Source organism: Hipposideros armiger, unplaced genomic scaffold (assembly GCF_001890085.2).
Source record: "Hipposideros armiger isolate ML-2016 unplaced genomic scaffold, ASM189008v1 scaffold_107, whole genome shotgun sequence".
NCBI classification, from domain to species: domain Eukaryota; kingdom Metazoa; phylum Chordata; class Mammalia; order Chiroptera; family Hipposideridae; genus Hipposideros; species Hipposideros armiger.
Window position 1 is genome coordinate 2,690,027 of NW_017731457.1, and position 12,031 is coordinate 2,702,057.

The window sequence follows — 12,031 nt, forward strand, 5'->3', positions numbered from 1 at the left end:
CACACACACACTGCTCACTCTCCATCGACACCACGAGACAACCTCTTCCTCACTGGTTCCTCTCCGCGCCCCTCTTCCTTCCTCTAATAACCCCTCCCGCCCCCGCCCTCGCCCCCCAGGAACCTTCCACTGCGACTCACAACCTCCTCCCGCTGACTAACCCATCCCCACTCGATCAACTCCTGCCCCGTAGAACCCCTCCCCCTACGGAGCCCCTTCCTGTCCACCGAACCCACTTTCTCCCTAGCTGAGCCCCCGCCCTGTCACCGGGCGGGCCCCCTCTCTCTCCCCGCACTCCACCCCTCCCCTCCACGGAGCCCACTTTCTAATTAGCTGAGCCCCTGTCGCCGTGCCCCTCCTTCAGAGCCAAGGAGCGGCCCCCGCGCGCCCGGCCGGCCAGCACCTCCCCGTCCCCGGGCGAGCATGGCCGGCACGGCGGCCCGGAGGGGAAGAGCTCGTCGCGTAGCCCGGGCCCCCACCCGCGCTCTTGGAGCTCCAGCCGCTCGCCCACCAAATCCCGCTCGCGCTCCGCGGAGAAGAGGGCCCGCAGCCCCAGCCGCTCGCCGTCGCCCAAGAAACCCGTGGGCCGGTAAGTGTGGCCGGGCTCCCGCCTGGCGGTGGGAGGAAGAAGAGGTGCAGGGGGTCGGGGAGAGGGCGGGCCCGGGAGGCCGCGGCGCTCACCTCCGGCGGGGCCCCGCAGGGACAAGGACGTCGAGGGCCGCGCGAGGCACGCCGAGGCCGAGGCCGTCCGCGCCCGGCGCCGCTCCCGCAGCTACTCGCCCATCCGCAAACGACGCCGGGACTCGCCCAGCTTCATGGAGCCCCGGCGCATCACCAGGTATGGAGGGGCCGGGGGACCAGCCGCAGAGATCTCTGGGGTGAGGGCACCTGGGACCTCCTGGAGCAGGGAGGGGACGAGGCGGAAGGAGAGGAGGTGGGGGTTCACTGAAGGAAAGGGGTTAGAACTAGTGCTGGAGAAGGGGTGGGACTCGGAGACAGAGAGAGAGGTTCCTGGAGGAGAAGGAGGTCTCAAGACGGGAATGGTCTCTGGTGGGGGCCTGAAGGCCCATGGAGAGGAGGGTAAGCGGCAAATGTGGACTTAAGCTCTGGAAGATTCCAGCCATCCCTCCTGGAGTCCCTCCCGCCCTTCTTTCCTACCCACATTCATCTCCTGGCAATGATGTCTCCTTTTCTCCTTCATCTCAAGGTCCAGCCTGCTGAGTGGCCTGTGGCCAGCCCGGGGGCCAAGTGGACCCCCTCTCCACAGGCTGCAGGGAGATGCCCATGTGAGCTGATCTGGCTCTGTTCAGCTGTCTGTCTGCCTCTCCTTTTCTCACTAACCTCACCACTCACCTCCCAGCACCCTGGGGAATTTGGAGGAGGGGGCACCAGCAGCCTGGTCTCTGGGGCAGCTAAGGGAGGAATCAGTCCCTCCCACTTTCCCCACACAGTCCAGTGGGGCTGTGCTATGATCAGAGCTTCTCTGCCAGCACTGGAGGGTCTGGGCCTGGGTCTCCAGGCGAGCCCATGGTCTGTGTTTGCAGAAATCACCCCGAAGCCCTAGACCCCTGACATGGGGCAAAATTCTGATCCCAGCTCTGCCACAGCCTTGCTGGGCAACCTTGAGAGATCAGTAGGCCTTTCTGGGTCTCTGTTCTCATGTCTGAACAATACGCAGGCCTCCCTGAGCATCTTTTCAGCCCTCACCTGGTCTGATTCTCAAACTGGCCCTTCCTAGTCCTTGATGTTCACATTGCTTCCTCCCCTCACTGCAGAGCTAGAGGCCAAACCTCCAGGCTTGGGACATTCCCCAGAGAGGTCACACACCGCACCCATATGCAGCTGGGTCCTAAGATGGCTGGACCTCCACACCTCCCACCTGGCACCCACCTCAGCCCTCCCCCAGGCTGCCTCCTCCTCCTCCTCCCACTAACGTACACCTGTTTTCTTCCTCAGAATTAACCCCACGTGATGGGGCATTGTCTCCCCCTTAACCACTCTCTTTTCTTTTTTCTGGGTCGCAGCCTCCTGGCTTCAAACTAACTCTGGGGCTGGCGGGAGGTAGCTGAGTGAGGAGAGGGGCCAGTAGGCATGGGCAGAAGTGGCCAGGGCTCTCTTCCTTATTCCCGTCACGTGTCCTGAAAAACCAAAATTCTCAATTCTGTGGGGAACAGAGGAGCAGGGCTGGGCCATATCCACAAACCCTTCCATGCACAGAAGCCACTGCTTAGCTTGGTTGGTGTGAGTTGTCTATACATAAAAGTTTCATTCATTCAACAAACATCTATTGAGCTACTCAGGTCAAGCTGAAATTCGGCCCCCTTTCCCTAAAGACAGATAAGGAAAAACAAAATGATCAACATGAAATTGGCCAGTGACCATTGACTGTCCAATCCTGTTGGGATGGGGGTTGAGGGGGTGGGCACTCCAAGGCTGGGGCTCCGGAGTCTAAGGCAGGGAAGCGCTGGCCACTGCTGGGGAGGGGCTTGGGGCCTGAGTGAAGGCCCTGGATGGCCTATAATAAGCTTTTCCCTCCTGGCAGTGCCCGAAAACGGCCCATCCCCTACTACCGGCCCAGTCCCTCCTCCTCCTCCAGCTGCCTCAGCAGCGACTACTCAAGCCGGAGCCCCAGCCGCAGCCCCAGCCCTGGCCACAGCCATGGAAGCTACAGCAGCCGCAGCCGTGGGACCCGCAGCCGCACGTGCAGCCCCTCCCGGACCCCTAGTCCCAGCTACCACAGCCGGAGCAGTTCAGAAAGTGGGGGCTTCTGAGCCCAGACAGACGCAGCTCAGTGCCCCCTGACACAGGGAGAGGCGAGGGGTCAGGCCCCAGGACTCATGGGGGGCCCTACACCCCACTGCTACAAAGAGGTCCCAGGGCCAGGGAAGACCTTGGGGTTGGGCATCCTGCAGACAAGGACGAGCTGGGTTCTGCTGCTTCTAAAGGGTTCCCACCCCCACCTCCTGCCAGCCCACTGTGTCCAGGGAACAAAGAGCTTTTTCGAACACAGGGATCACCCTCCCCCGCTTCCTGCTTGATGCCAGCTCACTAGGCTGGGGACCTCAGCTCAGTGGACCCAGAAACACCTCGGAAGGTGCCAGTCCTGAGAGCCTCCCCTACCCACTCTGCTGGACCCTTGGTTCTTCTCTATCACTGGGCGGACAAAGAGGTGGAACAGCAAGCGGGATCTAAGTTAAACTGAAGGAAGAATGGCCTAACTCTTGGTGCACCACCATCCAGGCTACGGAGCTACTTCCTTCTGAGCTGGCTGCAGGAGGACCGTGGCTGAGGACTGGAGGCTGGCCCCCCGCAGCCTTCCTAAATCCCTCCCCTGGCCCAGGAGTGCCAGACCAGGTGGGCCACTAAGCCCCAGCCTCAGGGCTGGGGAGCTCACTTTTGATCCCACCTCTTCTCTCCAGGCCAGGCTATCCCTTCCAGCCCTCACCCCATGTCCTAGGCCAAGACCACACCAGCCAGGCCTTCTGTATGACAAAAGGTGGGACATACAGGCTACAACTGCATCTGACCCTGAGATTAAAAGGGGTTCAGGTCAGGAGGTAGAAGAGAGTAGGGGTGGATGAAGGAGGAGCCTGTGACAAAAGGGAGAAGCAATGCAGCCTGCTGCTCTAGCAGGCCCTGGTGTCCCCATGTGCCCCTTGTCTGGGACATGGACCAGACGGCAGCACAGGGTCACAGGCATAGATAACATGTGCTTCAGGCCTACCCAAGGGAGCACTTCCTCCTCAGGGTTTGGTGGGGAGATGGCCAGCCAAGGCTCTCCAGAGAAGGGTGCTACAGCCCCTGGAAGAAAGGGTATGATCTAGTCTGAGGGCCTTGGCCTGGGGCATCGATAGGAAACAGTGGCCCCCAGCCCTCTTCTGCTGCTCCCAGCCCCCTCCTCCTGGGGCCCTCAGGGATCTCACGAAGTCTTCCTTGGCCCAATAGGGCAGATGCCCTGGGCTCTGGTGGGGGGAGGGGTCTGGGGTCTGGTCCGGGTTCCCCCTCTCTCTATTTCTCCCTCCCTCTCTCCGCAGTGCGGGTAAAACTTGGACTCTAATAAAACACTCGGTGCCCGGATGGCAGGTGGTGAAACCAGGCCTCTGTGGATTTGGGTACCTGGGGAGTATGGGGAGGGCATGGGGGCATGGGGTCCTGAGGTCCTTCCTTCCAAGAAATCGGAGGAGCTCAGACTCCTCCGGACCCAGAGAGAAGAGCTGGCACCAAGGAACCAGAGCCCAGCACCCATCCATTCTACTCCCCACATCCATGTATAAGTCTGCAGAGCCTGCAGCTCAGTGGGGAGGAAAACAGGGACCCAAGACCACCTCCACTCCCCCCAACCCCCACACCCCATCTAGCCTCAGCAGTCGATGGGAGTGGAGCAGAGGGAAAAGGCACTGGGCCAATACACAGGACTCTCCCTACAGGTGGAATGTTCCAGAACAGCTAGAACATAGCTTGGAGCATTATGTCTATAAATCCAGGCCCCAACTCTTCCCAGCTGTGTGACACACAAGGCTGAGGTACCAGAAAGGAAATACTGTCCTGAGAGTGCTAAGCACCAGGACTGGCATAGAGTGAGTATTCCATAAGTGGCCACGTAAGGAAAAATACCAAGTGTCCAGCCCTGGCTGGGCACTAGGATGGGGCCGGAAATGGAGGGCTGTGTTTTTGTTTTTGTTTTGATCAGTTACTCGCATTGTATTTATTTCTTTTATATAGATCTAAACAAATGCACCAAATCTTCTCCTTTTTCTCCCTTTCCTCCTCCTCCTCTTCCTCCTTTTCTCTTAAAGTGGTAGATGTTAACCTTGTTTCAAATCAGCTGTTCTTTGGGGATCTGATGAAGGCTGGGAACCCTTTCCCCAGATGTGCACATGCCCACAACTTGGCATGCAATGTCAGATCTCACATTCACTCGAAAGCCTTTAGGGCCCCACAGGTGAAGAATCCTGGTCCACCTCTGCTGAGGGAGCAGCTGACGTGTCCCTGGCTCTCCCGTCTGCATGAGCCATGATGCATATGTCCTTGGTCTGGTCTGGTCTCCAGAGCAGGGGGGCCATGCGCCTGAAGCTATGGCTATGTCAGCGCATGACCTCCAGTTTCTTTTCCCTCTGGCTGGAAAGGGCACCTGAAGGGCCTTTGGCCAGTGGCTGCTTCTGATCTGAGGATGCTGTTCAAAGAAGCACCTGTGTCTCTTTAACCCTTTACACAAGTTCAGCAAAACCGTGCCTCAGGCAAGCAGTGGGGGCCGCAGGGAGCACACTTGGCCCTGCTCTGGAGATGCCACTTCCTGGGCAGGGGAACATGAAATACACCCAAAGGTGGGCATGAAAATGCAGCCTGTCTCTCACTGAGCTCATACCTGCTCTATTCCATTTCCTCACTGCTCAGCCTCACGCCTCCCTCCTTGCACCCCACAGCTAGGCTGCCCCCAGATGGTGCCACTTCTTCCCTTTCTGTCCCACCTTTCTTCCTGGCCCAGCAATCCTGGGCCCTCTGACTAGGACCCCTCCCATTAGTCAGCCTCCCTCCCTCTTGCCCCCTCCAGTCCATCCTGCTCTATCTAAAATGCAAATCCGACCTTTCACTCATTCCACACATACTTATTGAACACCTACTGTATGCTATGCACAGCCCCTGGCTCTGAGGACTTAGTACTGAGTTAATGAAACAGAACTTTCTGCTCTGTGGACCCTGCATCCTAGGACATATCCACCTCGTAAGGCCTTCCAAATGGCTCCACCTGGAATGGCTATCCTTTCCTCCTGCCAGCCCTCCGACCTCCTCTCCCACCATTGCCCTTGACGCCTGTACATCCCAATCCAGATGACCCCCCTTCCTGGACCCCCAGAGTTCCGGTGAGCTTATGGTTCGAGGCCCAGCTCAGCTGCCTCCTACTCCGAAGAGGCTCTGGTCCGCAGCTGCAGCGGCTACTCCTGCCTCTGGGTTCCTCCAGCTCTGGGTCTATTCCTGCCTTTAGGGACTTAAACTCTTGTTCCAGTTGTTTGTTGGCAAGTCTCTCTCTCTCCCTAAATCTGTGAGCTTCTGGAGCCCAGGCAATGCCTTATTGGTCTCTGCCATCCCAAAACAGGCACCCTTGAAATGTTTGTCTAATGAGTCAATGAGTGAATGAGGTAATGCGTGAGTGAGGTAGCCAGGGAGTGAGCAGTTCCGGAAACCCTGGAGGGAGGGCAGGAGCCAAAGGCCAGGTGCGGTGGCAGCAGAAGACACTAGAGGGCGACAGAGAGCGAGGAAAGCTGCCAGTTGGTATCTCACCAAGAGGGGCACAAAACAGGCCTGAACAGAGAGCGCCCTGGTGGGGAGGACCCCGTCAGCCTGGAGGCCTTAAGCTCTTGTCCTCAGCGCCCTCCCTGGCTACTTGGGGATGCACTCCCGGGACGGGGAGGCTAGCAGGGCACCAGGCCTCTGTCCCTCCCGTGGCCTGAGGGGTCAGCCTCCGCTCTGTACCTTGGGAAAAGGGAAAAATACTGCCAGGAAGGCAGGCAGGAAAATAGGAAACTCCAATTCTGCGTTGGTGACAAGGACGGGGAGATGGTATGGGTGTGGGGGGAACCTTCCCAGGCTGTGGGCCTCTGGGATGCAGTAAGGCCTCCCCTGATTTTTGTCTCCACAGATGGGGGCTATGGGGACACCCCCCACCACCACCACCAATCCACACAGCATCCGGGAGGATGGACAGGGCTTTCCCATGTCCTGTTTTCCTTAACCGGTTTCCCTCAGCCCCAGATCCAGGGTAGCAAGTCCCAAGCGCACACACCCTGTTTGGGTGTCCCACCTGGCATCCCCCATCCACTGCCTCTCTGAGATGCTCTTGGAAGCCCCCTCGCCTCTCACCAGCCGTTCTCAGTTGAGGGTGTATTCAGCAAACCAGTTGTGACACCAGACACCTGTCCTTCCTTCTCCAGGGCCCCCTCCACCTGAGAAAGGCTCTCAGGACATGACATATGATGATGCTTCAGCTACAGGGCCTCCCACCTCCAGGGGTGCCACACCTCCATGTCCTCCCTCACCCCATCCCTCTACTCACATATACACACCCCCTCCGGCAAAGCAGGCAGTGTAGGGGGGCTGGGGGGGGAGGAGAAACTGTTGATTCATTGTGCTGGAAGGACTCTTAGGGAACGTCCAATCCAATGGTCTCATTGTACAGATGAAGAAAATGAGTCACAGGAGCGGGCTGCTGGCCAAGCCAAGGTCACAGAGTCAGAGACATGCAGGTCCCCAGGCTCCCAAGTTAGACAGATTGTTTCTGCTGGACAGAGGGGTGGGCGGGGCCAGAGGATGGGTCTCCTCCCACCTGGCCCCTCCTTGGCACCCCTTCAGCAGTGATGGGGGTGAGGGGATCCCAAGGCCAGCCAAAAGCCAGAGGCCTAAGGGGTGTGCATGCTGGAAATGGGTTTTTGGAAATAGATTCCTAGAGGGACAGTGTCTAGACGTTTCCAGAAAGACCTAGTGCCCCCCACCCCCATGCGCTCTAATTACTGCTGCCCACACTTTCAGTTCCCAGCAGGCCCAGCAACCAGCGCAATCCATCAGCTGTCAGGCTTCTCCAGGGAGCTCCCGCAGCTGCCTGAAGACTCTCGAACTTTCTCTGGGGCTGAGCCAGGGAAGGAGGGGCTGACTCAGCCACAGTTGGCAAAGGCCACCCAAGGGTGTGGCTAGTGTGGCCAAGCGCCAGGCTGGGAGGCTGTTCTGGGAACTGCTGCAGAGTACCCCAGACTTTGGGGCCAGGGATGAGGGGAGGGGCCCCTCTGATTAAGGAATTCCAGACCCTGTAGTGCCCAACACCCCTCACCACTCACCCTGCCCCCACCCCTACCCTCTTGGCTTCTAGGAAATCCCTGGGGGTAGAGTTAGTTGTCCTCTTAATCCAAGAAAAACTACCACCCTATGGCAGCTCAGTGCCTGGAATGCTAGAGCAGAAAATTGTCAAAGAACATTGGGATGGATGGGCAAGTGGGGGCTGACATCAGTCCTTGCTCCTCTTTTTTTTTTTTAAGATTTTTTTTAAATTGGGGAATTGGGGGACAGTGTTGGGGAATTGATTGGGGAAGGAGAACAGCCAAGTTGTTGTCCTTCAGTCTTAGCTGTGGAGGGCACAGCAAGCTCAGCTCCAAGTCCAGTCACCATCCGGTCACCCATTGGCAGCTCAGGGCCTCTCAGCTCAAGATGCTGTGTTCAATCTTAGTTGCGGGCGGGCGGGCGTAGCCCACCATCCCATGCAGGTGTCGAACTGGCAACCTTGTTGTTAGGAGCACGTGCTCTCACCAGCTGAGCCATCCTGCCACCTGTTGGCAGCTCAGCTCGGGCGCAGCTCACTGGCCCATGTGGGAATCGAACTGGCAACCCTGTTGCTCAGAGCTCGCGCTCTTAGCCAACTGAGCCACTTGGCCAGCCCTGCCCTTGCTCCTCTTGCCAAGCCCTGTGCCTGGGTTCAGGGTGCAACCTCCTGGACAAAAGGCACCTACCTGGTCAGAGCTGGAAGCACCCTAGAGGGTCAGGCCCAACCCTCCCTGTTCCAACAGGCAACACCTCACCCTGTACCCAGAAGCCCACAGCCCTCCCTGGACTGTCTGGGAAGTCTCCCCCAACGGACAGAGAATCAGGCCTGAATGCTAATCCTTTCCACCCCCTTACCAGCTTTGTGACCTTGGACAGTTCTGACCCTACGTTTTCTCATCTCAATAACGGGACTCTATTAAGATACCTGGACATGCTAGAAAGTTCATACAACTGCATAATTCTCAGTCTAAGTTTCAATATTCAAAAGTAAAGGCCTTCTTTCCTTAATAATGATTAATACTTAATGAGCACCAGGCAGTTCATGTGCATAACTGTATTTGAGATTCACCACAACCCTGCAAGATGGGCATGTTATTAGCCACGTTTTGCAGATGGGGACATGTGGGCTCAGAGTGGTCACCAGGCCAGTGAACAGCAGCACCCAGATTCAAGCCCATCCTTGCCTGACCCAAAACCCATTTTCTCCCACACCCCACACCCTCTTACCATGACCCAGAGCCACCCATGTCCCCTCCCTTGTTACTGGCAGGGTGACCTAAGAGTCCCTCAAAAACTGGCCCATTGAAGATGAATGTGAATTCTCTGTTCTGTCTCCCCAACCTGTCATGGGCAGAGTGACGGAGTTGTTGCACAACTTCCTTGGCAGGGGTAGTAGGATGGATCCTACCTGCCTGGTTCCAGGTAAGATGAAGGGAGCTTGTGCCTACAAGTGCTGGCAGCCAGCCAGGAAGCCTCCACCCAGGGCATGGCTGGGCCTGGCAGAGCCACACTTGAAAGCATCCATGACCACATCTGACGGCTTCTTCTAGGGTGGGGCACCTGCGCTCTAGTCTGAGCCAAGGTGGGCAGGCAGGGGCGGATGAGGGCCCTCCCTGGCTTCTGAGCTCATCCTGACTTTATAGAGTTGAGGATGGGTGGGGCTGTGAATGCCAGGGACCAAAGACCTGGGGCTTCCTGAAGCTGAGACCCTTGTGGGGCAGCCAGGAGCTCCCAGTTGAGACCTACTGGGCTCATGACATAATCCAGCAAGGGAAATGGGGCAGAGGGCAGGGACCCTGTCTGCATCCCACCCTTGGCTCAAGAGAGCCCCAGGTGCTCAGAGGCCTTTCCAGAGGTGACATCAGATTCATAGCCCAGCCCCAACTCTTTCCTCATGGGGCGCAGGTGAGTAAGACAGAAAAGCATCCAGGAGCTCTCTCTCTCTTGAAGAGGAAATTGAGGGTCGGGGAGGGCATGAGATTCATTGAGGTGAGTGGTCTGGAGTCTAGCTTCCAGCCCCTCCGGTGTCCTAGGCAGGGCAAAGCCCCTGTAGAACTGACAGAGTATAGCTTCAGCCCCAGAAGAGGGGCAGTAAACATGGTGGGTCTCAGAAAGAGAGAAGGTAGGGAAACTCCAAGGTAAGAGCCCCTGAGGGTAAGAGCCCCGAGCACTAGAGAGGCAAGAGGCTTACTCTGCTGCTGTCTTACAGGAGACAGTGGGCCAGTCGCTCTAAACCTCAGTTTCTTCATCTAAAAAGGAAGGATAATAGGACATAAGTCAGCAGAAGGAAGGCAGGACCAGGGTCATGCCTATGAAGGAAGGAAAGAGGGAATGTTAGGATTATGGCAGAAGCCAGGGACACCACCCTCTCCAAGCAATGGGAGATGAGGCCTGGATCCCATAGGTGATCAGATAGGAGGGGTCAAGGGGCAGGCCCCAGGCTCCAAGCAAGAGTGAGCAAACTGTGCTATTTTGAGCCCCCTCTCTCTTTGTGCTGTGGGAGTAAAAACAAAAGGGGCTTTGAGATCATAATCTGCAAAAAGGGAAATTGAGGCCTAGAGAAAGGAGGGGCCCTGCCCCAAATCACACAATAAGTCAATGACAAACCCCAGACTATATTCAAGGTTGCTGCATTTCAGACTTCCTGTCCTCAAGGAAAAGTGGATATAACGCGGAGGTTGACAATAACCTTCCTCTTCACCCCTTCTCAGCACTGGGTCCCAGGTTCTCATCTGGGCCAGCCCCACTGCTGGGGGTAGGGGAAAACGGCCAGACCCACACATACCACTGCCTCTGCAACAGGGATAGGTACACATCTTCCTCCTTCCTCCCTCTCTTCAATTCCAGGTAGCTAATAATAATAATTACCATGTACCAGGTCCTGAGCTACAGTCTATGCTTGCATTGTCACATAATCCTCCCACCAACACAGTGATGTAAGCATTATTATCATAATCTCCATTTTCCAGATGGGGAAACTGAGGCACACAGAGTCTAACTTGCACAAGTTCTTCCAATTAGTGGCAGAACCAGGATGTGAACCCAGGCAGTCTGGCTCCAGAGCCCACAGTCCTAAAAACCACACGAGGATGGACGCTCCTTAAGGCATTATTTTACAGGGAGAGCCATTCTAGTTGTTAGATGGGATGCTGCCCAAACCCTGAACCGCTAAATTAAAGCCACTTAGCTCTTTTTAATTTTTTTTCTTAAGACATTATTTCACAGACACCCTGTGGTTCAAATCCTGGCTCTACCACTTCCTAGTTGTGTAGCCTGGGACAAGTAATCCAACCTGTCTCAGCTTTGTCTTCCTGGACAAAAGAAGGGAACTCTCCTGAGGCCGCGGGCCAGTGCTTTACCGCCCAGGCCTGTCCAGCAAGTGGGCACTGTATCAACACAGTGCTCACCGTGGGTGCTCCGGTCATTTGTTTGTTTTTTTGAACGAGAAGGTTCCAGATGTGGGCAGTCTTCTTCGCCCCGCCCCTGCGCCGGTATGCAGGGGGAGGGGCTGCCCACCACCCGTCATTGCCATTAATAGAGACCTGAAGCACCGCCTGCTAAAAATACTCGGCTGGAGCCCCTATAAAAGCGCTTCTTGCTCCAGCGCCCGACACTTCTCTGAGCCTCAGCCAGACGCGCAGATCCGATCCAGCATGACAGAGCGCCGCGTGCCCTTCTCGCTCCTTCGGAGCTCAAGCTGGGACCCTTTCCGCGACTGGTTCCCGCCCCACGGCCGCCTTTTCGAGCAGTCGTTCGGGATGCCGCGGTTGCCCGAAGATGTGGCGCTCTGGTTGGGCCACAGCGGCTGGCCCGGCTACGTGCGCCCTGTGCTCCCGGCCGCGGAGGGCTCCTCGGCAGTGGCCACGCCCGCCTACAGCCGCGCGCTCAGCCATCAGCTCAGTAGCGGCGTCTCGGAGATCCGGCACACGGCCGACCGCTGGCGCGTGTCCCTGGACGTCAACCACTTCGCCCCCGAGGAGCTGACGGTCAAAACCAAGGACGGCGTGGTGGAGATCACCGGTGAGCCCCCGGCCCTTCAGGGACGGAACTGGCGGGGCGGGGAGGGTAGCCTGAGCAGTGAAAACTTAAGCTTCCTGGCCCTGCCCCAGGCCTGTGTCCCCTTCTCTAGAATGGGGGTAGCTGATAACTTCCAAGGGACCTTTCGGTCCTAAAAACGCTCTATTAAGGGAAGAAATGCCCCCTTTCAGAGAAGACCCCCGCGCGC

The 12,031-nt window shown here is 57.3% G+C and overlaps 2 protein-coding genes across 2 annotated transcripts in view; both read left to right on the forward strand.

Annotated features, from left to right (window-relative positions):
• The window catches only part of SRRM3 (serine/arginine repetitive matrix 3), a 55,757-nt gene extending 51,665 nt beyond the window's left edge, over positions 1-4,092 (forward strand). Inside the window, exons 13-15 of the mRNA XM_019646837.1 lie at positions 329-589; positions 701-838; positions 2,543-4,092. Coding sequence (XP_019502382.1) covers positions 329-589; positions 701-838; positions 2,543-2,771 — 628 coding nt within the window. The 3' untranslated portion in view covers positions 2,772-4,092. The remainder of the gene's footprint in view (positions 1-328; positions 590-700; positions 839-2,542) is intronic.
• A 7,241-nt stretch (positions 4,093-11,333) lies between these two features.
• The window catches only part of HSPB1 (heat shock protein family B (small) member 1), a 1,566-nt gene continuing 868 nt past the window's right edge, over positions 11,334-12,031 (forward strand). Inside the window, exon 1 of the mRNA XM_019646826.1 lies at positions 11,334-11,826. Coding sequence (XP_019502371.1) covers positions 11,460-11,826 — 367 coding nt within the window. The 5' untranslated portion in view covers positions 11,334-11,459. The remainder of the gene's footprint in view (positions 11,827-12,031) is intronic.